We start from the raw sequence: 24,406 nt of genomic DNA, 5'->3' as shown, positions 1-24,406 counted from the left end.
CATTTTGGTAGAAAACCCCCAGCAGGAACTCATTTGCATATTAGGCCACCCCACCCCCGACACCAAGCCAGCCGGAACTATGTTCCTGTGCGTTCCTCTCAAAAAAAGCCCTGCTAATGATGCTGCTTTTCTTTTGTTTCAATATTCTTTCCTTGACTCAAGAAGCTCTTTGTCGCAGGAAGAGCTCTTGGTGCTGGATGAAAGTGCCACTGTTAGTGGGAATGATCTGTAGGATCCAGTTCTATGTCTCAGACTGCAGTAGGAGCATAAAGAATCCATTTATATACCTAAGCTGTACAAACAGTATTGAATAATTGCTGTGCTGATCCAATAGATTAAACAAAAAACTTTCAGCAAGAGAGAATAAATTTTGAATATATTTTAATTTACATTATGTTTTTGTATTCTGTTTTTCATAGACTGAAATAACTATCTGTTTTACATAAGACCTGTGTAATCTAAATATGGATAACACCAACATACTTATATTTTACTGCCAGTGTACATAAAACAAAGAAGATTAATATTGGAATACTGCTATTATAGGAAGGGAATTTTAATTAGGAGTTTTCTCTGGAGTAGGTCAAATCACTAAAACTACTGGCAATCAGCTGGCTTCATGTCTCTTTGCTATTGGGGATTAAATTTATAGCAGATTAGTGCCTTAGAAAGTGACTTGGAAGTAATTTATTGAGTTGCTCAGAAAAGCCGTAATGTGAAATAGAGCCTTTCACCATTGGGCACTGGTATGAGTGAAACCAGCATAATAGTATTAGAATATTGTTTTTCTCTGATTTGTGTATGTGTGTGTGTGATGTTAATTTATTTGGCCACCATATGCATATAAACTTTACTAAACAAGAGAGGAGGGGCAAATTTTAATAAAAGACAAGCTTGTACCTGTTGTTGTTTTTTTTCTGTGGCTGAGTGGAACTCATTGTTGAGAGTCTATCTTTATGCCAATAAAGGCTGACTTGAGAGTCTATGTACTAAATTAACATTTCCTAAATGATGAGTGTGTGTGTGGCTAAAGCAGAAGTGAAGCAGTACACATCAGGATAGGGAACTGATCCCCTTTGGGCTTTGTTTGAATCATGAATGTGTAAGTATCCCCCCACACACACCATTTTTAAAATTTTCTGCATGTTTGGCAGGACCAGTTTAATTCTGCCTTCTTCTCTGGCAAAGTTCCTCTTCTTTTATGGCATTTTAATGCCACTTAAGAACATAAGAGAAGCCATGTTGGATCAGGTCAGTGGCCCATCCAGTCCAACACTCCGTGCCACACAGTGGCCAAAAAGCCCTGGTGCCATCAGGAAGTCCATCAGTGGGGCTAGGACATTAAAAGACCCCACACTGTTCCCCATCCCAAGCACCAGTAATACAGAGCATCACTTGCCCCAGAGAGTTCCAACAATACACTGTGGCTAATAGCCATTGATGGACCTATGCTATCTATGTTTATCCAATCCCCTCTTCTACACAATTGGTGCAAAAACATGCCTCAATTTTAACAGTAATATTATTGGATGTTGCTAATATGGTGGTGAAAGAGACCTGAAGTTTCACCCCAGGTTTGGAGAAAATATAATACTTGAACTTTCAGATCAAACCACCACTGTTATGAAATTCAGTAACAACGGTAATCTTAATATGATCTGGTAAATGTTATCCATTGTCAGACAGAGTAAATGACTTACAACCTGTGGTAGCTGGGTTTGCCAAGTTCAATTCATGAAAAATCTGGGGATTTTGGGGGTGGAGCCAGGAGAAAATGGGGGTGGAGCCAGGAGGAGGGGGGCTGTCAGAAAGGCTCAGGAGCTGTGCTCCTGTGTGATCCTGCTGAATCTGAGGCCTGCACTTAAGGTATGTAGATAATTCTAATAATATACATGTATATCATGTAGGTCTTGCTTACCAGGAACCTGTGATTGGAATTAGCTTTCTATGGAATATGCTGTCATTAGCAAACTTGGGTGTGCCTCTGTGTAATGTGTGAAATTACACCCCCAAACACTGTTTGCACACATCTCTTGCTTGAGGAGATAAGAACTACAAATTTTATTTGAATGAAAACATACACACAAGCATCTGTGTACTCCACCCATGCCATGTGTTTGTGCTGTCACTTCTCATTGAATGAAAGGACAAAGAGATGAGCAGTGCTCACAGCCTGATACAAAATTACATATGAATGTGCCATCGATTTGCAGTTGTCTTTGACAACCCCAGCCATGAGCTTACAAGGCAAGTGTGAAGTGTTAAATTGTTTGCCATTGCTTTCCTCTACAGAGTCTTCCTTGGTGGTCTCCCATCCAAGTATTTACCCTCCTTAACTTCTGTGACCTAACAAGAACAGGCTGTACCATGCTGTCTCCTCTTCTGTTATAAAATTACTCTTTTATATAAACTGATAGCTTATAACAGGGGTCCCCAACCCCCCGGTCCATGGACCATTTCTGGTCTGTGGCCTGTTAGCAACCAGGCCATGAGTTGTCTAATTATTTCATTATATATTACAATGTAGTAGTAGTAGTAATAATAATAATAATAATAATAATAATAATAATAATAATAATACATTGGTTTTATATCCTGCCCTTCACTCTGAATCAGAGTCTCAGAGCAGCTCACAATCTCCTTTACCTTCCTCCCCCACAATAGGTGTAAGGTGTGTGGGGCTGAGAGAGCTCTCCCCAGAAGTTGCCCTTTCAAGGACAACTCTGTGAGAGTTATGTCTGATCCAAGGCCATTCCAGCAGCTGAAAGTGGAGGAGTGGAAATCAAGCCTGGTTCTGCCAGATAAGAGTCCGTGCACTTAACCACCACACCAAACAAATAGAAAGAAAGCACCCAATTGTATCATCCTGAAACCATTGCTCCCCCCCCGCCCCAGTCCGTGGAAGAATTGTCTTCCACATAACTGGTTCCTGGTACCAAAAGGGTTGGGGACCACTTGCTTATAGTATGCTGATATATTTACAGCATCTAATTTATTTGCAGGAGAAAATGAATTAGAATCGTAGAGTTGGGAAGGACATCCAGAGTAATTTAGAGTGGTAGCCAAACCTCCTGCATAATGCAGAAAATTCACAAATACCTCACCCCACACACACCTATTGATTCCTGATCCATGCCCAAAAGACGGGAAAAACCCCTCCAGGAACCCTGGCCAAATTGGCCTGGAGAAAATTGCTTCCTGATCAGCGCGGTGATCAGCAGTTCCCTAGGCATATAAGACAGTGTCATGAGAATTAAGCACTAATGTAACCCTTCCTGCCCTCTCTCTCATGATCTGCCTAATTCACAGAATCAGCATTGCTGTTAGATGGCCATCTAGCCTCTGTTTGAAAACCTTCAAAGAAAGAGAGCCTACCACCTCTTCAGAAAGCCTGTTCCACTGAGGAACTCCTCTATTTGGAAGTTCTTCTTAATGTTTGACTGAAAACTCCTTTGATTTAATTTCAGCCTTTTGGTTCTGGTCCAACCTTCTGGAGCAACATATAAACTTCACACAATTGATGGTAGGCTCTAAATATATTTTCAGAAAAATCTGAAACTTCACAAAATGCAAGTGAAAAAAACTTGCTGAGTGTGAAATTCTGTAATGGAACCAGCCACTCAATACAGAAGAATAAATATCTGTAACTGAAAACAATTCAAACTTGTGCTTCAACACAGATTGATTCCACAGTAGCAGTCACTCTGCCATTGGGCTTCTTCTTTTCCCTGCTCAACTGATCGATTCCTCCACCAGTTTCCGTACAGCTGCATTTTGACCCACGTCCCCTACCAATTTCCCCCATGCCTTCCTAAACTTTTTAGAGATCAGGAAGATGTGGGGGAAATTGGAGGGAGATGCAGGTCAAAATGTGTCTGCACAGCAACTGGTGGGAAATCAATCGCTTGAGCCAGGGAGAGCAGAAGCCCGAGGGCAGAGCAACTTCTACTGCAGAATTAATCTATAATGACTAGGTTGATGATGTTGGTTGGTACTTAAATAAACTGGAGGATGATCTTCCTTCATATATGCTACCCTGTTCTCTTAAGCGAATAGCTCTTGGATTATACATTTGGATACTTTAAATTTCATTTAATCCCATGCCTCTCTTATTATATTGGGAATTTGTAACAAAGCGCTTTACTAACAGTAGACAAATGTACATACTTTGTTGCTAGAAAATAAAGCAAATGCCATTGATTATCTAAGTCAGTTTGGTCAGGACTGAATTGCAGTTGTCCAGATTTATGATCCTCTGGATTCACTCTGGCATTTTTCGCCTTGTACTATATTTGACTTTTTTTGTGGGCTTTGGATGTGAATTGTGCTTTAGATTACATACTGTGCTCTTGGGAAGAGTGCATTAAGTCTAACCTAAGAGGTGGCTTCTCCAGTACAATTCTGTGTTGGTAACCTTGGATAAACTAACCAATTTATACTGTGTTATGTTTTGGCAGTGGAACATAACATGACATTTGGTGACATGAGGGGAGGCAGACATTTTCCCCTGCTTTGATGCAGTGTTTTTTTGTAACTGTTACTGACACCAAATTTCTCAGAGTGGAAGTAGAAGAAAGAGCTACTAATATCTCCATGTACCACATTTTAAGGAGTGTTGAAATGGATCACTTCATTATAAAACAGTTGGAGGGATGTGCTGTAAAGTCAAGGTGCCTCGTGTGCATAAGGTTGCCATCCTGTGGTTGGCAACTCACAGGAGTCAAGGGAGGTTGAGACATGGGGAGTTCTGTTGCCATGATGTTGTTAATCACTTCCAGGGAAAACTTGAAAGCGATGCCAGTCTAATCTTAGAGTGGACTAATGTCATTTCTGGGTTTTCCCTGTAAGTAACGTAATCAGTTCAGTTACCTTTATAGGCATTAAAGGAGAGATAAAAGAGAGGAAAGGAAAAAAAAATAGATGCACACACGTGTGCATACAAATAGATAAAACATGCCACCATGAGCCAAGACAATAGAACATTCTTGGTTTAAACAATTTTATTAATAACATATGGTAACAATATCTAATTATACATTACTATCTCTAACCCATATGATATTTTCCAATCCCTCTCCCTCCATTACTAGACTCCTGCCGAGGTTATATACTTAAGTTCAGTTATAAAGGTACCCTTAACCAATCAAAGTTCAATATCTTTCTTTTCTTATATTCATGTTAAAAAATTGTCCAATGTCTTTTTATATTCCACTCTTTCTCTATATATCCTCTAAATTTCTTCCACTCCTTTTTAAACACATCCAAATCATAACCTCTTAAAGTTCTTGTTAAATTGTCCATCTCACTCCACGATAAAACTTTCACAATCCAATCCCATTTCTCTGGTATTTTTTCTTGCTTCCACAACTGCACATACAATGTCCTAGCAGCTGAGAGCAAGTACCAAATTAGAGTTCTATCTTCTTTTAGAAATTTTTCCATTTGTAATCCCAGCAGAAAAGTCTCTGCAACTTTCTTAAAGTCATATCCCCAAATTTTAGAAATTTCTTGTTGTATCATCTGCCAAAACTTTTTTGCTTTTTCACAAGTTCACCACATATGAAAAAAAGAACCTTCATGATTTTTACATTTCCAACATCTATCCGACATCTTTTTACTCATTTTTGCCAGTTTTTTCGGAGTCAATTATGAACAGTAATAGGTCTGATTGCCCTGGTTTTGCCTACATTACCCTCCCAACTCCCAGCATTTTCTCTTCCATCATGCTCTAGACAATAGAACATTCTAAAAGGGTCTAAAATCTGTACAAAAATAATACAAATTAAAATTAATACAAATTAAATTTAATACAAATTAAAATTATAATACATTACTGCATATAAGAAGAGCAGCCTGCAAAAACTTTGCCACGGCATCAGTTGTGTTCCCATCTTTGTTGTTTAATAGGTACAGCAGTTTATATGAATCCAGAAGCTCCGAGATGCTATTGAAGATTAATGATAAAATGCTGTGCCGAATATTAACATAATGAGCATTCTAATAACACATGAGACACAGTTTCAATGGACCCACTTGCACAAGGATATAGCAAACGGTGTACTGTTAAATCTCCCTATTAAAATTGCTGAAGGGAGGGCATTGAACCTACTAAGAGAAAAGATTCTGCGTAATGCTGGAGTCTGAAGCTGGTAAAAGTAGCTAGCAGGAAGGCCCACAGTGGGCAAGATCCTATGATTAAGAGGGGAGCATGTCTTATTAGCTGCATTGTACAGCTCAGATAGCTCTACCTCAAATAATCTGTCCCCTACTGTTCATATTGCCTCCATTTCTGAAAGGGAGAGAAGAGATTCAAAGGAAATATTCAGTGCTCTTTTTGTTTTCAATATTGACCAGCTGTGGAGAAATATTAGATTCTGTCAAGAATTGGGCACAGTAGCTAGAGGGCTCAGATCTACAGTGCAATTGAAGCCAAAATTTAAAGGTCATAGACCATGCCCTTATGGTCATAAAAATTTGGCCACATTCCAGGCATAAGGCCACATACAGCACACAAGATGGAACTCCCAAAATCTTCCATAGAAAGCCTGAGTGTACTTGTTTGACTGCTTTGTTTATTGAATTTATCCAGATAGGGGCTCCATAGAGTAATTGAGAGCCAGTTTTCAAATAAAAAACCTTTAGAATAGCTGGACAGGACCAGATCTACATGTTTTTGAGGGGGGGCAAAATTAAAAAATGGCGCCCCCTTATGGGCCATTCTATCTTATGGTCCCATAGCATACAATGGACTCCATACCCAATTTGGCAGTCCCCCCCAGTCGGCAACTGGGCAAGCACCCCCCTCTGCCCCCCCCCCCCCAGATCCGGCCCTGCAGCTGGAACATATTGGTTCCCTCTTTCAGAGAAATAGAAGCGCAGAAGTGCATTAACATTTGCTTTGGCATTATTAATTGTTACTTTGCATTGTTGGGCCCATGATGTAGTAACCTGGAAATGCAAACCTAAGTGCTTAAAGTGTTTTACTTGTTTGAGCTCATGGGGTTGCCCACCTTCCAAGTATATTGCTTCTTAGATTTGGAGAAGACTAACACTTTCGATTTCTCATAATTTAATTCTACTTGATTGATTTTACAGTACTCTTGGCAGCAATTTAATAGCCGAAGTAAACCTTGGGAGCAAGACAATAGGACCGTGTCATCTGCATAAAGCAAAACTGGGATATTGTTGGCACACAATTCAAGGCTGTGGCCATCCACTTGGATCAAAAAGGGGGCAAGATCAGATAGGAAAAAATTAAAAAGAAGGGGTGCAAGAACGCAGCCCTGTTTGACTCCTTTGTTGGTCAGGATTTTTTGGGTTAGACTCCCTGAGACAGAGTATCTAATTTGACACAAAGTGGTCATATGGAGACTACTCATTAGAAAAACGAGCCTCTTGTCTAGGGATGTTTCAGCCATCTTCTCCCAAAGACGACTTATGGGGATAGAATCAAAAGCCCCTTTAAGGTCCAGAAACGCCACATAAAATTTGTATCTTCTGCACCTTATATACTTATTGACAAGGTGAGAGAGAACCAGACTGTGGTCCAGAGTCGATTTCCCCTGGCTAAAGCCTATTTGCTCTGGGCCAATGTATTTCTGAGTTGCTAGCCAAGTGTGGAATTTATTTTGTAATAATTTTGCATATCTCTCTCGGCTTGCCTTCGCGAACGAAGATTTAAGAAGGGTGCAATAGTCCACGTCTGCTGCAGGCTCGCTGGTGGCTGACAAGACCAATGCGGGACAGGCAGGTCCAGCCACAGTGGCTGCAGGGAAAAGTCTGATTTAGGGTTGGTGCTGTAGCAGTGCGATTCTTCCTCAATCTCCTTTTGTCCTCAAGACCAGCTATGCGTGCGTTCTCAAAAGAAGAGACAGCCTGGTGGATGGTGTGCCTCCATGCTTTGCGATCTGAGGCTAGGTCAGACCACTGGTGATGGTTGATGTGACAGGTGCTAAGGGATTTCTTCAAGGAGTCCTTGTACCTCTTCTTATGCATATAGTTTGCTGATAACAGATAAAAGGCTAATGGGTCTAAAATTTGCAGGTGAGTAACGCAATGCTGTCACAAAGATGATGATAAAAAGGCCCCTCACTGGCTACTAGGGAGACAGCAGGAAACAGAAGAATCCTACCTGGCCATTCTAGTATAAATAGTATAATTGCCTTGTATAGCATGTTACATTGTTGCTTTAAGTTTACCCAAATAAGCATCAGTTTCTGTTGTGCTGCTGTGGTTGTGGCAACAACATAGGACCTATCTGTACATTTTCACTGAAATAGACTATAGTCCTCTTGGCATTTTGAGATACACTAAATGTTACTACAGAATTTACTGCTCGTTCACTAAGGCAGATGGTCCTTTCATCTGCTGATTTTCTTTGATGACAAAAAGTACTCCATAATAATACTAATAAAAATGAAGCTCTATGTATTTTCAATGTTCTTTCCTTTCTCTTCTTTCCTAGCATTGTCATAATAGTGCAGAAGGAGAAAAAAGAAACAGGATCATCTAGTCTAACCTCCTGCGCAACGCACACAGGGGCCAAATACATATACATATATACACACACACACACATAGCCACTGATGGACCTCTGCTCCATATTTTTATCTAACCCCCTCTTGAAGCTGTCTATGCTTGTAGCCGCCACCACCTCCTTGGCAGTGAATTCCACATGCTAATCACCCTTTGGGTGAAGAAGTACTTCCTTTTATCTGTTTTAACCTGACTGCTCAGCAGTTTCATCAAATGCCCACAAGTTCTTGAATTGTGAAAAAGGGAGAAAAGTACTTCTTTCTCTTTTTTTTCCGATAAAACAATTTTTATTAGTAACATATGGTAATAAATCTGTATCTATATCTTACAACTTTTAAAAAAATTATCTACCCCATATATTACTTTCCACCCACCCCTCCCCCCCGTTACTTGACCCCCGCCAGTGTTATTTACTTAAAAAAACAAATATTAAAGGTACCATTAGGGTTTGTAGAATCTTTCGGGCTCAAGTGCCGTGTTCTACTGGAGAAAGTTTTCCTTCCAGACGTTTCGTTCTCAGCTGCGGAGAACATCCTCAGTGGCGTTGCAGCCGGAGCAGGCGCTCTGACCTTCTTGGCTGCTGTGCATTGAGTAGGGCCAGGGCTGCTGGAGAGCTGCTATTTCTAGGCTGGAGGGGGTGTGATGAAAGGGCAATTGGTTTGTGGATGTGCCCATTGTTTGGTGGGGCTTCCTGGAAGGGTAGTGATAAGGAAACTGGCCATTGAATGTGACCATTGTTCTATGTTAATTGCTGGGAGGGTTGGAAGGGGTTTGAAGATAAGGAAGATGGTTGTTGACTGTGCTGATTGTTCTGTGGAATTTGCTGGTTGTTCTGAGACTTTCTGCAATACATAGTCTGTAGGGTGTTTTGCAGAGCTGGGTACCAAGATTGGTGGATGAAAATGCCTTCTTCCTTTCTGTTAAAATTGTGCTGGTGTTTGTAAATCTCAATAGCTTCTCTGTTCAGGCAGGTATGATAATGTGAGACCGTAGAAAGGACTTCAGTTCTTACAAAGTGGATGACGTGGTCTCCTTCTTGAAGGGCATGTTCAGCTACAGCTGATTTTTCTGGATGAAACAAGGGACAGTGTGTCTTGTGTTCGGTGAGACGGGTGTTGATGCTGCGTTGGGTAGTGCCAATGTAGACTGCACCACAGGAGCAGGGTATTTTGTAGACTACAGGGGTTGAAAGTGGATCTCTCATATCTTTGGCCGAGCGCAGCATGTGGCGGATTTGTTGTGTGGGCTTGAAGACTGTGTCAACATTATGGCGTTTGAGAATTTTGCCAATGCGGTCGGTGACAGATTTTATGTAGGGCAGGAAGGCAGATCAACCAGATGCTTGGGCAGGCAACAAGGCAGCACAACTGGGGAGGTGACTCTGATTGGGCAGCTAGGTGGACGAGCAAGCAGGGGATCCAGACAAGCACAGGATGCACCTCATCACATTGATCTGAATGTTTACTCAGAAGTAAGATCCACTGAGTTCAGTGCAGCTTCCTCCCAAGTTAATGTTCATGGGAAGATGCTGTAAGCAAGGGAGTTGGTGGATGACAGTGGAATCCTAAAGACACTTTCCTGGGACTTACTACTGAGTAGACTTGCTTAGGATTGCTCCCTGAGTGGTATGCCTTTACTTCCACAGGTCCCAGGGGATGTCACACCATGTGGTTTTCCTGGGCTAACCATAGGGTTACTATGGTTAGAGGACAGAAGTCCAGGGCTCACAAAAACCTGGGACACTGGACAATTCTGAAGGAGTGAGTTCCATAATGTTGAGGCAACTACTGAAAAGGTCCAGGTTTTGGTGATGTCAATCTTGCATGTTCTGATATAGAAGTAGAATACAGCTGATTTTACACACATTAACAGGGAGACCCTTCAAATAGGCTATGTTGTTAACTTATCTTTGTTGGAATTAAGTTTTCTGCTCTTTTTGTTGATACTTTACTCAATTTATCTTGCCTCTGTATGTTAATGGGCATTGGTGGTGGGTTAGATTAGCTATCTCTAGTTTATACTTAATGAACTAAACTTAAGCATCTGTACATAACCATAGAAAGTAATTTGATTCCCTGAACACTTACTTAATGATTCCAGTAGATCTTTATTTTTTTCTAATTGTGTATACAATAAAATGGGACATTTAACAACTGCAACAGCTCCATCTTTGTGAATGTAACAAGGCAAAATACAAGGAAAATACAATATGTTTAATTTGAGAATGTTAGCATTTGAATGTTCCACAAGAGGTTCATTTTAAATGTGTTTAGAAAGCAGCTTTCAATAAACTTTTTGAAGGGGTTCTTTGTAGACTTCTGTAATCCTGAAGTCATCTAACTTTTACAAACCGGCATATTGTGTTACTGTTTGAAGTATTTATGAATTATGAACAAAGGATTCATTTGGCATAGGTTTAATATTTTCAGTAGTGATTTTATATTCATTACATTAATTCTACACATGGGTTTAAGAAAAGTGTATCTTAGAATGAAGTATATGTAGCATGATATAACATTTACCACTCAAATCCATGGTTAGAAGAATAGGAGTATGGCATGGGGTTGGTCTCTTCTCTTTTCTTCCATGATTTGTTCTAATTGAGGGATAGTGATTTGAAGAGAGGCTATGCCCAACTAGAATGTCAGCTTTTAACTTGGATTTAAAGTTTTTAGTAAATTCTGGATAACATATGGTCTTCTTAATACTGATCTCAGCCCAAATGTATACTTTCATAAACCATAATTAAGGCAAACCACAGAACAGTGGGTAGGGTTGCCAAGTCCCCCGCGGCCTCCAGCAGGGCACGTTTTTCTATTGGTACCTATTGTACTATAGAGTTTTCCCTCTCAAATTGCTAGAGCATCTGGGAAAACCATAGAGTTTCCCCGGAAACGGCTAGAGCAGCCGGCACGTGGCATTGCTGGTGTGATGATGTCACTTCCAGGTGATGTCATTGCAACATCGGGGGAGATTTCCTTCACTGGCCCAATGTGAGCCAGTGGGTTGGAAACCACCAAGGCAGGAGAAACCCCACCCTGCCCGGGGGGGTTGGCAGCCCTAACAGTGGAGGAAGCTCATAGAGGACAACTGCTCAAGCCTGTAGCATGCTCTTGATCTTCTGACCACAGTAAATGAGGAAAGTTTTAGCTCAGTTAACAGTGCATGCTGTGCATGCAGAAAGGGCCATTTCAGTCCCTAGGACTTCCAGCTAAATTAATTCAAGTAAAGGTATTCTGAAAAATCTCTTTCTGCCTGAGACTGGAGACCTGCTTCCAGTTAGAGTGGTCAGTATTGAGGCAGATGAACAAATAACCTGATTCAATATTTAAAAGTTTGTAAATGGTCATATTGACCCATGAAAAATCCAGAAAATATATTTTATTGAGACCAACCCAATCAGCACAAAACATTGTACAAGCTTTTGAGTTTTATAGAACCATTAATCAGACGGTTGTTGCGTTTTTCAAAAGAAAATGAACAAGGGAAAAAATCCCAGGTCCATATCCTAAGACCCTGTTCTGTTTTGAGACTGAGAGCAGAATGAATCACTTGGTAGTCTCACTTTAACAGTGGTGAGATAAATCTATGATGGTTCAGAAGGTATGGCAAATAGTAGTAAAACTGGGTCATCATTACTTTGGGCAAGCAATTGTTTCCTAATCCTATCCTGTTGAATTCATATACAATGGCCATACAAAAATATGAAAATTATTGAATGTATAATTTTATTGAATGTACTATTTTACAGGATGTATTGTTTTACTACTGTGGAGTTTTATGTTGTGAGCTGCCCTGAGCCTGCTTCGGTGGGGAGGGCAGGATATAAATAAAATAAAATCAAATAAAATAAATAAATAAAAAAACAAAGTATACATATCCTACACATCTATAGATACATTAGTTCATTTTCTATTATATTCTTTTCTAGTTGAGTTTGTATAATCCTTTTTTAGGAAGAAAGATAAAGTGTATAAAATCTGTCTTATATCCAAGATCTAAAAACAGTACTTTGACTTAACTGAATGAATAAGACAGATGTTTTTATTACTTAGTGCACATGTTATGGAACTAACAGAACAATCCTGAGCCACACCTCTACTGCAGTGGCAAGCTGTGGCACAGGGGCAGTGCCACTAGTCGGCTCCCTAAGGGACAAGTCATGCTGCAGTGTACCTGGCTGCTTGCAAGGCTGTGTCCGTGATGATTCTGTCACAGCATGGCCTTGCAGCATACTGTTGAGGCAGGAGTAGAATGAGCCCCATTCCCCTCTCCTGCCTCACTCTCTGACAGAGAACAGTGGCAGCGACAGGCATGCAGTTGCCATCAGTTGTTGTTCCTGCAAGTCAGCATATCCCATGGCCAAGTTCCCCAACCCTCCAATACTTTGAGTCCACCTGCTGCAGTGGCTCCTTCCCATTGATTCATGGCACCCCTGTGATCACCTGCTCCCTCAGTGCTACTTGCATGGGTGCCTTGCATGGGGTACAAGTGGGGAACAGAATCTGGGTTTCACAGGTCCAGCCTCCCCAGCCAGCCACAGAACCTATGAGCCCTTCCTGTTAGATATGTCCTCAAGAAGCTCACAGGGGGAGTGGCAGATGGGGTGGGGGGCCTAATTCACAATCCTGCCTCCTGCAGAGATCTTCCCCACACACAACATGCTGATCCCACAGTAATCTAGGGCAAAGGGCATATGGCATGGCAACTCAATGTTCCAAGCTGCTGGAGGGCATGCAGCAGTCTGGGCTGCTTCAGCTCCCCCACCCCAGCTAGCCAGGCACCAGGGTTCCCCCACCCCTTGTCTGTGGAGGGGTTGTTGTGAAGTGATCCTGTCGCCACAGTGGGGAGAAGAGGGGGAAGCCTGTTCAGTGACACAGGCAACTGTGGCTCCCACTACCCCTCCCCATGGAGTTTCCCCATGGCCTGATCAGTTGAAAGGCCTACACAGCAAAACCATCCACCAAAGGAAAAGGGGAATTATGGGGGAGGATGCCTGAGAAATCCCTTTGGCTCCCTCCCCCCAATTATACCTATATAATAAAATTTATTGAAAAGAGAGATTACCTCCCCAGCTGTTTCACCTCCTTTGGCCTCACCTCCTGCTCATCTGCTATGTTTTCTGCCATTGAAATGCTGCTGGTGGCTCTGCCCATGTGCTCAGAGTGGAGGGTTCAACTAATCCCCCTTTTTAATTCTTAACAATGTGTGTGTGTGTTTGTGTGTGACATGAACATCAGAATAGAAGTTATGCAATACTGGAAGTATTTCAGATCATCCTGAACTGATTAGCTGCACTTAAAAATCTTCCTTTGTCTCACATATAATAACTATCTGTGGAAGCAATCTGTATTTTTCCTGTTCATCAGAGGCTTTTCATTCCATAAAATATGCAGTCAAAGAGATGTGGTTATAAATGACATCCCTGTCCAGTAACTCTAACAATGTGGCAATACATGATCACATGACCTGCCCTTTTATGGAGAAGCATGAGACAGAGCTTGCTTAAAGACAGGGGAGTTCCCTCTGTACATTGTATAATAGAGCAAAAGCAACAAGACTACCTAATCCTCTCAGCAGTGATTCATGATTTAAGAACAGTTTTTTCTTTTCTACTCTTTCAGGAAATGGTGTGTGATACGATCGAGTTGATTTCACTAGTCCTTTAACTTTTATTGGATATTGGGAAGTGACTGGAATTTTTAAAAATCCACAAAAACAAACACCCCCTGGCCTCTTCCTCCTTATTCAAAGATCCAAATATGAGTTTACATTTTACTTTACCTGAAATTTTTATTACTTAAGCATTTGTAGAATCAACCTTTGGCTAGACTTTTCAGAATTATTTTTTTTTTCAGCTCAAAATTGCTTGGATGTTTGTCTTAAGTCCTCTCAAGGGAATAGAGTGACTTGCCTGGGGTCAGGGGAAGAACATGGCATATTATTATTATTATTATTATTATTATTATTATTATTATTATTATTATTATCATCATCTGTTTATTTATATTCCGCTCATTCCCCATAGGGTCTCAGGGCGGAGTACAACATGAATAGTAAAATCACAATAAAATCAACATAACAATAAAACAGCATTACAATAAAACCAATTTCAATATACCGTCCAACAGAATAGTTCAGCAGGACCAGATGGCATAACAATATGATCCTGCATCACGATTTTAGCATCACGGTCTTATCACTATGAGTAGCAAGCAGTGATCCCCACTTGCTTCAGACCTATCATACACAATGTAGACTGCATCCTAAAAGATTACAGATAAATTGTTTTAAGTCACTGCTGCACATTTATTAGCATTATTTTAATTTTTTTGTATGTTATTCAGGCAGGTTTGTTGCATGCCGATATTGCTTGGACAAGAGAATTATTACAAGAAATAATGGTACCAAGCTTTATATAATTCACAGAAAATATGTCATCATGGAGACATGCAACTTTAATTGTATTTATAATAGCAGTTATGCACAAAGAATGTCTAATAGCTCATATTGGATCAGTGCTTTCTCCCCAGACCTTATGTTTAGAGACTTTTCAAAGAGTGTTCCTTAGCTGCTGTACCAGGTCAATCTATACATAAGCATTCCGCTGCCAAAAGAAAATTGTATTGTGTAAAATTAGGAGGATTGCATTCCATTTCAGTGGAACTTTCTGAGCGCACATCAACAGGATGATCCCCAAATTTCTATTTGTATTTATTTTAGCAGCACTTGGAAGTTCATGAGCAAAAGTTATATGGCACGTCACCCATGGACATAGAAGTTGATCTGGAAAGCTACCAAACTGCATTAGAAGGAGTACTTTCATGGCTTCTGACTGCTGAAAATTCATTGCAAGCACAAGGAGATATATCCACTGATGTAGAGGAAGTTAAAGAGCAGTTTCACACCCATGAGGTATGTGTGAACAAGACTGAAAAACCATCACCAGCACTTTATCATCTGCTAATTGCTGTTCTTCTGTCTGTATAGTGCATTAAGGCCAAAGGCATAACACCAGACTGGTATTTTGAGCTTAATTTTTCTTTGGCTCATGGGATTGTGTTTGAGTTCTTGCTGCCAAGCATTTTAATGAAAGACTAAACTTCTTTTTTTCAATTATTTCATTCAAAAACTCTGTAGAAGTTACAGTTTAATCTGCAGCATTGAAAGTCATCCTTCATACGTTGCTGGTAATCATTGTTAAAATTGTGGTTTTTTAAAGGGTTTTATGATGGAATTAACAGCCCACCAGGGACGTGTTGGTAATGTTTTGCAAGTTGGCAGCCAACTTCTATCTTTTGGGAAGCTTTCAGAAGATGAAGAAAATGAAATACAAGAACAAATGAATCTTCTCAATTCACGTTGGGAAAATCTCAGGGTCACGAGCATGGAGAAGCAAAGCAAGTAAGTAAATACAAATTTCAGGGAGCAGTTTTGTAGCTGTTGCAAAGGTTTTGTGGTAGTGCGGTACTTGGTGTGGGTTTGATATTGCATTCTTCTTCTCAGTTGCAATTTCACAAACATTGAAGTCAATTGGTGATAAGAGAATGGAAGCAGAACAGAACAGATGGGCAAGTATCACCAGTCTGAAAGCAAGCCATTTTAAATAGCTTTTATCTAACCAAGCCTTATTAAGTGCAGCTTTCCTTCATGCATCAAACAAAATGTTTTCCTTTTAATATAATCTTTCTATGGAGATTTGACTGAACCCAAATCTCATATTCCACTAGCAGAACTATAGGTCCCCATATTTTGCCCAGAGTTGTTCCAAGGATGCTATAGCCCTGGATGGAGTGCTTGGGAGCCCCAATAGGCTGCAGTGAGAGAGGGAACAGGAAAGTTACCTTCTTTGAGCAGAGCACTGATAGCACTACTTTGGAGGCAACCCATTATCTTTTTATGGGAACAATGGAACAAGGGTACATAATTTCTACCTTACTCTATTTGGATAATTTTTCTAATAGTAAATCTTATTGTGAGGCATGTTGGATTTGTACAGTGGCGTACACAAGGTATCTATAAACCCTATGTTAGTTTGAACTAACACATGATTCAAGTCAATACCAGTTCAGATGTATGATTTTATGACAGCAAAAATATGGTAACCAGAAAAAAGCCCACAGGAAAAATGTTCACAGAAAACCCCCATGGTCATAAATGCTCACAGGAAAAAGGCCCACATGGAAAAATACAATTTAAAGCACCATAGATATTTATAATTGTGGATAACCATTCATCTCCATTTATGAGAATGAACAGGTATTACCTATATTTTATGTTATTTTAGGATTAAAATATGTCAGATTCACATGCATGCTGAGGGAGGTAGGGTGCATTCCAAGGTCCTATGGTTCCCAAGGTACCTAGCCCTGCTTCTGCATTCCCCTGTGTGTGAGTGGCATGGCAGCAGTGGCATCTGGAAGTGATGATGGCCACCAGTCTCAACTCGACCAGGGCTGAAAAGGCGTTGATGTACACAGATTGGTAGTGGGAACAATGGGACAAGGGTGGCCCTTGCCAGTGTGACCTTTGCCACCTTTCGGAGCAGTTTGGCCACTAATTGCTGCCATGCCTTCTGGTGCTTGGCAACAGAGTGGATCTCTGCCCTAGGCCATGCAACCTGGACAGAAACTTCCACCATGAAGCACTAGAATGATATGTTTGGCCCAGCTCAAAAATAAGAGCTTGGCCTCATAGCCCAGGGTGTCCTATATGAGCAGGCAATAGAGAAATGTCTGTCTGGAGTTGATAACAACTGTGGTGGTGGGCAGTTTCAACACTGAGGTTTTGTCCAGTGGATGTGAGGTGTCCTGACCTTAGTTCACTCCAGAGTAATTAATTATCATATGGCATTGTGTGTGGTATAGCCAGGAGATCTGAAAATTCTCTGGCAACCTTAGATTCTAACTCTTACCATTGGTGAGGTAGACATTTGGGGGCGGGGTGCTGAGAGACCTCTTTGAGCTGTGATTGACCCAGGGTCACCTAGCTGGCTTCATGTGGAGGAGTGCAGAATTGAACCTGGTTCTCCAGACTTGATTCTGCCTCTATTAAGCACTACACCACACTGGCTCTCACCCCAGGGTAGGGGTAGCATCTCACCCCACTACCCCACCCTCCCTACTCCCAATCACTGGCTTACATCTGGCCTTTTCCTCTTTAGGAGATTCAGTGGGGACAGCACCTCTGGGATGTCAGCAGCTGAGCCTGAAAGGGTTGCCAGGTCAGCTAGTGCCCAGGGTATCCAGAAACCAGCCTTGAGATCAGGGGAGGAGAAAATATGTGCCATTGTGTCTGACTCAGCAGTGTGTTCCATTAAGACCCTGGTGGCTAGTGCCCCACCCATCCATGTCATTATGCCAAGCCAGGAGGAGAGATGGAGGTCAGTGATGGGTCAGCAGACCACAGTACTTAGGGTTCAGAGCTGAGAGGGCAAGAGAGGTGAGGTGGCTGTGGGCACAGGTCATGGACATTGGGCACATTATGTCTGGCACTGATGACTTGACCACTTCTTTCTGCTTTGCCCCAGGCCCCTTCACCCAGATGTTGAGTATTGATTACATGGAAAATCTTTTCATTCTAACCTCTTCAAGACAAGCTATGGCAGCCAGCACAGTGGTCCTCCAAATGATGGTCATTTTGGGGTGCCCAGAGCCTATGGCTGGTGAGAGCTAATGCAGCAGGCAGATTTGACATCTTTTGAGGTGTGTGTGTTGGGGAGGCAGAAGACAAGGAGGGTGCTGATGAGAGAGGCGGGCAGCTGCCTCAGGTTCTGGGAACTGTGGCTACTGCAGTCCCCAGGATGCAGGGGACTCAAGTCCCTTGCCAGAGCCTTGGGCATAGGGCCTGAAGCTGGCACAGCCCATCCCTCCACTCTCTCCTCCATGTGGTTAGCAATCAATCAGGAGCAACTGGAGACCCAGCACAAGTGGAAGGATGCTTTTTTTTCAGGGATCACCAGTATATTGAAAGGCTGGCAGCATCTGTGGCAACAGTTGCCAGGCAGTGTTCCCTCTAAGCTGAGTTAGCAAGAGCTAGCTCACAGATTTTTAGCCTCCAGCTCACACATTTTTGTCTTAGCTCAGGAAGGATGACTCCAGAGCTACCTAATTTATGCAGTAGCTCACAACTTTAATGCCAGTAGCTCACAACTTTAATGCTAGTAGCTCACAAAGTAGAAATTTTGCTCACAAGACTGTGGCTTAGAGGGAACACTGCTGCCAGGTACCTGGAGGGGCTGCTGGCTGTCACAAGGGGCATTGGGGATGGACAGGATATATGTAAAGAGGTAACTGGGGGATCTGCTGGTGGCATTACATGCCCCTTCATGATGGCCTGCCCTTGTGGTCCCCTCCTGCTCTTCCACCAGCAGGGGTGCCCAGGAGGTGCCCCTGGCAATGTGACCAGGCACTCTAGCTGGTGAGCAGCAAATACTTGGACTGGGCACATCCTCCTTGTGATTTTCTCCATGCCCCTTTCTTTGTGATTGCTGTTTTTGGACTATATGGGCCATGAACCACCAGTGGGAGATTATGGGGGCCTTGCCAACTTTGTCAGCCACCCTGTTACTGTTAATCAGGGCTCTGTTCCTTTAAGGGGGGTGGGGTTTGTGCTGTGGATATAGCCTCATGGTCCATAGCCCCACCCCTTTCCACCCCTCAGCTGTGACATGCACAGGGCTAAGTCCCCAGTCCTGCCTTCCCAAGATTGGTTCTGTCTGCCCAGTCCATCACACTCATATCTCGCATCTAGTGACCTGTGTGGAACTTGTGGTTGTTACGGATGCTGACATAGTTGCAGCCAGTGTGGTACCACTTCTTGGACTTTTCCTGAGTCTTTACCAGAACTCTTTAGGGAGTGGACTAGCAACTGCATGATTATGCCAGTGCCCAGCTGTTGTGATGCAAGTGGCCCTTAGGATTGCCCATTAAAACCAGTATGCTTAGGTATGCCAAACAGCTAAGCAAAAATTTGTGTCTCAGGCTGCCTTCCTGGTTTTTAATTTGGCTTGTCTCTTGTACCATGGACTTTGTGTGCTACAGTCTGCTGTGCTTAGTCTGCTGCTAAGCTCCACTATGCATAAGCTCCACATGAGCCATTGCAGTCTTTTCTTCATTGCTTACATTTTAACCCTTGAATGCCATCAGAAATATCAATGTTCTCATTATCGTTTGTATTACTTTAAAAAAACCCAGCAAATTGATTTCCTCAGAAGAGCTAATGAATTACCTCATGAAATTAATTTAAGCCATCTCTGCTTTTATAAATCCAGAATGGCACATGTATCATTAAATACCATTGTAAAGCTAGGCTTTTTATAGAATGTTTTTCTCAAGAATTCTTCACACACACATTATGTTCTCATCATGGAGACAATCTTTTCATGGGGTAAAGAATGTACACATGGGGCTTATGTTAGAAAGTACTAGTAAGAAATCAAGACATGTTTTCATTTAATTGATTTTTTTTGGGGGGGGGGTGAGATGGGCTTTGAACCAATCCAGTAAGTAAATGACTTGTCTTTTAAAATTGCTGCACCCTTTCATTTGCAGTTGTATAGTAAATTCACCTCTTTGGTTAAAATAAAATTTTAAAAAATCAAAATATCTATGAATAATATGGAAGGCACAAAGAAACTGTAAGATCTTTAGGTTTGAAATCTGGCAAAAACATGGACAGAGCAATCAGATGGCTCCCCACATGCGGAATATCTTTTTATAACAGAAAGATGTATAGGACTAGCACACTAGAAGCATATTATTATGACAACCAGGGAGATTCTGGACTGTGGTGCAAATGCCCTTGCTCAAGAGACCTATAGTTACTATCATTGGCTCTTAATTTGCTGAAAATGGGGATTAAATGTCCCAGATATAGGGCCCCTGTCAATGTCCCACAGTGCCTGAGTGGCAGTACACTTGCTCCATCCACTCTGACAAATGTATTAGTTGAAACAGCATGGATGCTCAAAATCTCATTTTAGCTAAGCACTTTCTTTACTTTAAAGAAATAATTAAAACTTTTAATCTTTCCCAGTGCTTTTAATTTAAAATCAAAATTGAATAGAAGTGCCTTTCCAAATCTATAATTGACAACAAAATCAGTAATTAACACTTCCAAGCAATCAGGATTGTTTTGTTTTGTTTTTTGATCCAGGAAGTCATAGGGAAAATTGGTTTACCCACTTAGAGCTTTCTAAAGGCACCAAACTCCTGTTGAGCCTTCTCCTCAAAAAGAGCTGCACTGCTCTGAAGATCATCTCTCCCTTCCCTACTGCCTTTCTTTTTTAATTTTTAATTTTATCAAAATGGTAAATGGGGTCCATCTGGCCACCAATGGACTTGACTTGAAAATGAAAGCACTATGCATAATCGTTTCTGGGGTTTCTATTTCCCCCAACAAATACTTTTTAAAATGTTCCCGTGTTTAAATAGATGGAGCAGCACCTATTATCTCCATTTTATTGAAAGATGAAGCTAGCAGTGGAAACAAAAAAAATATCATAATTTATATCTATAGACATTTTTTGGCTTTAAGGTTTTATACCTCTTTTGGAATTGGAGGTTGCAACAATGCCCAAGGAACCTGTCTTTGTAACCTGAATTGTTGAGTTTATAGTAGGAACAGATTTAAAAAAGTGTCTTTATGCTCTGTCAAAGCATCCCTCATGCTCATAAGCACATGGGAAATCTCAAATTGAACTGTACTGCATTTTTGGAAATGGGGTCATTCTGCCCCCAGCAGGATAAGCCTGGACATGTTTGAAGGCATTCTCTGAACTTCACATTTTCCAGACTTGAAGAAGCCATGAAGCCTAGAACTCTAGATGAACCTGTTTTCTGAGCTAGTTGCTTTCCTTTGTCCCTCATATTTTGCAAGCTTCAGAGTGATCTTCTCAACTTTACATACTTGGGGTTGGGGAAGAACTTCAAATGACCCCAGTCATCTGTCCACTGAGCTGACCTTTGCACTAAACTCTTCACCTTCAAATTTTCCAAACCTCTGATTTGACCATCTCACCGTTACAGGGGGAAGTTACTCCAGATAACCCATAGTCACCTGTGCACTGAACTGTTCACCTGTGACACCTGGCCACCTGTTTTCAGAGCTACTTGCTTCCCTTTGTCCTTATTTGTTGTTCCTCCTGGAGCTTACAATAGGTCCTGTACTAAGAGTCCTGTAAGCTCTTGGAAGATTGGCTACATCAGAGGTGTGTGGCCTAATATGCAAAGGAGTTCCTGCTAACCAAAAAGCCTTGGAGAGAGCTATTAGATTTCCATTGCTTTTTGCTGTAATGTGGGGTTACTTTGACAAAGGAGTCAAAGTAGAATAGTTGGGGGGAAGGGTTTCTCCTTGGGAGGATTAAATCTTTACTAATCCTTATCTAAGACAAGAGATAGACTCAGTGATCTAGGAACTAAATAAAGTTTGTATTAGAAATTAGTGAAAGGTGAATTGTGGTGCTGTGTGCTCTAATTAAATACTTTATATATTTAATAGAAATCAAGACATATTATGCTCTAGTTTTGCTTCATTTGTTTTAAATATCTAACAACCTTTTTTTAAAGCATGCTGAAAATGTTTATTCTTGAGTTTTTGCATATTTCCTAAATTATGGCAAAAGCAATAATGCAGACATTATCGCAGCTGTCTGCTGAGCCAGGGACAAATTATTTCTCAAAGGGACAGCAGCATATGTGTAATGTACTGGGAGACGAGACGTGGTGAAGGCATAGGTCTTTATTGGCTAGTACATCACACGCAACTGAGAACACGCGGCCGGGTCCGCTAATATATACATGCCTCCCGGAACATCCCCTTCGCTGGCCAGCCCAATCCTGGCCAGTCAAACTTCCCGCCCTTGGTCAGGATTGGCAGTGGCTTTTCCCGCGCTGCGCACGGCGACCCGAGGGTGGCTCGGGTCGCGCGGCGCTTGCGCTGAGTCCGATACACTACACTCCTCCCCTCCTAGTTTAAACTACATAGTCCTGTAGGTACGCTGGCGTCCTGCGTTCCCGTGTTGATCTCCTCGGGGTTGCCGTTGGTGTGGGGCCCGATCCCAACGTGGGTGGCGCCGTTTCTGGCTGTTGCCGGCCCGGGTCGGGTGCTGGCTCCGGTTCTGGTCCCGCGGCTGCCGGGGCCTCGTACGTGGGTAGCTCCTGTATTGGCGGGGCCCCTTCTGGCGGTTCCGTTGCTGGCGGTTCCCTACTCTCTGCCTCTTCTGCCTCCTCGGGTAGGGTGCGGCGGCGCAGCTGGTCGATGTGCCGCCTCAGCACCTGGCCTCCGGCGGTGGTTACCTCGTATGACCGGGAGCCTGTTACCCTCAGAACCCTTCCCGCCAACCACTCGGGGCCGCTTGCGAAGTTTTTCGCATACACTGGGTCGCCCGGAAAGAATCCTCTCACTGCTTCCCGGACCTCGGGGGACCCGCGGACATCCGGCGCCCGGTCCGGGTGTAGCCTATCAAGACGAGTGGTCAGTTTCCTCCCCATGAGCAGTTCTGCGGGGCTGAAACCGGTTACAGGGTTTGGGGTGATCCTGTTGTGGAACAGGAATGCTGAGAGGCGGTGGTCCCAATCCCCATGTACTATACGGCCAAGGGCCTCTTTGGTGGTCCGCACCATGCGCTCCGCCTGGCCGTTGGTGGCTGGATGGAATGGGGCGGACCTTATGTGCCTTATGAGGTACCGGTCGGTGAACTCCCGGAATTCCCGGGAGGTGAATGCCGTGCCGTTGTCCGTCACCAGGGTGTCAGGGATCCCGTGTGTGCAGAGGACCCTTCTGAGCGCCCTGACTGCTGCTGCGGTGGAGGTCGAGGCCACCGGGATTACCTCTAGCCATTTTGTATATGCGTCCACAAGTATAAAGAAGATCTGGCCCTGATACGGCCCCGCGAAATCCACATGGAGGCGGGACCACGGCCGCCCGTTCGACTCCCACCTGTGGACCGGGGCGGACGGCGGATTGGGTCTGGACTCCTGGCATGGTTGGCACCTTCTTACCCACCCCTCTATTTCCTCATCCATGCCCGGCCACCACACGTAGCTCCGGGCCAGGGCTTTCATTCTCACGATGCCCGGGTGGGTCTCGTGGAGATCCTCCAGTACCTGTCTGCGCAGGGGGGGGGGCACCACCACCCGGCTCCCCCAGAGTATGCACCCCTTGTGTGTCGATAGCTCGTCCTTCCTGGACGCGAACGGCCGAAATGCTTCTTCCACCTTGCCCGAGGGCCACCCCCTTCCCACCCAGTCCCTGACCCGTGCGAGGATGCGGTCTCTCCCAGTCGCCCGAGCCACCTCGTCCGCGTGCAGTGGGCGCTCGGGGAGCGACTCAATGAGCATCACCCCGTGTGCCGGGGCGGGATCTGGGTCCGTTGTGGGTAGCGGCAGGCGGCTGAGGGCATCTGCGTGACCCATTGCTTTACCGGGGCGGTGTATCAGAGCGTAAGTGTATGAATTCAGGAACTGGTTCCACCTTAAAACCCTCTGAGACAGAATCTGGGGGGTCTGACGATCGGGGGCTAGGAGGCCGAGGAGCGGCTTGTGGTCAGTGGCGATGGTGAAACGCCTACCGTAGAGGTAGTCATTGAACTTTTGCACCCCCGCCACGATCGCCAGGGCCTCCTTATCGATCTGGGCGTAGTTCCGCTCGGCAGGGGACAGAGTCCGGGAGTAGTAAGCGATCGGCGCCTCTCTCCCGTCCGGGAGTTGGTGCCCTAAGACCGCTCCTACTCCGTAGGGGGAGGCGTCGCAAGCCAGGATCAGGGGTAGGTTTTCATCGTAGTGATGAAGTACCGCGTTAGAGACCAAGAGGTCTTTCACTGCCTGGAACGCCGCGGCTTGGCGTTTACCCCAGACCCACGGGGCCTGTT

General features: G+C 43.2%; 1 protein-coding gene across 2 annotated transcripts in view; it reads left to right on the top strand.

Annotated features, from left to right (window-relative positions):
• DMD (dystrophin) overlaps positions 1-24,406 on the top strand; it is a 1,885,017-nt gene that overhangs the window by 646,021 nt on the left and 1,214,590 nt on the right. For both annotated transcript variants that reach the window (XM_060234097.1, XM_060234096.1), the window contains exons 10-11: positions 15,259-15,450; positions 15,758-15,939. In XM_060234097.1, coding sequence (XP_060090080.1) covers positions 15,259-15,450; positions 15,758-15,939 — 374 coding nt within the window. The remainder of the gene's footprint in view (positions 1-15,258; positions 15,451-15,757; positions 15,940-24,406) is intronic.

This window comes from Heteronotia binoei, chromosome 3 (assembly GCF_032191835.1).
Source record: "Heteronotia binoei isolate CCM8104 ecotype False Entrance Well chromosome 3, APGP_CSIRO_Hbin_v1, whole genome shotgun sequence".
Lineage (NCBI taxonomy): Eukaryota > Metazoa > Chordata > Lepidosauria > Squamata > Gekkonidae > Heteronotia > Heteronotia binoei.
Note: the sequence above shows the minus strand (reverse complement) of the source record. Positions and strands in the feature narration are given on the sequence as shown.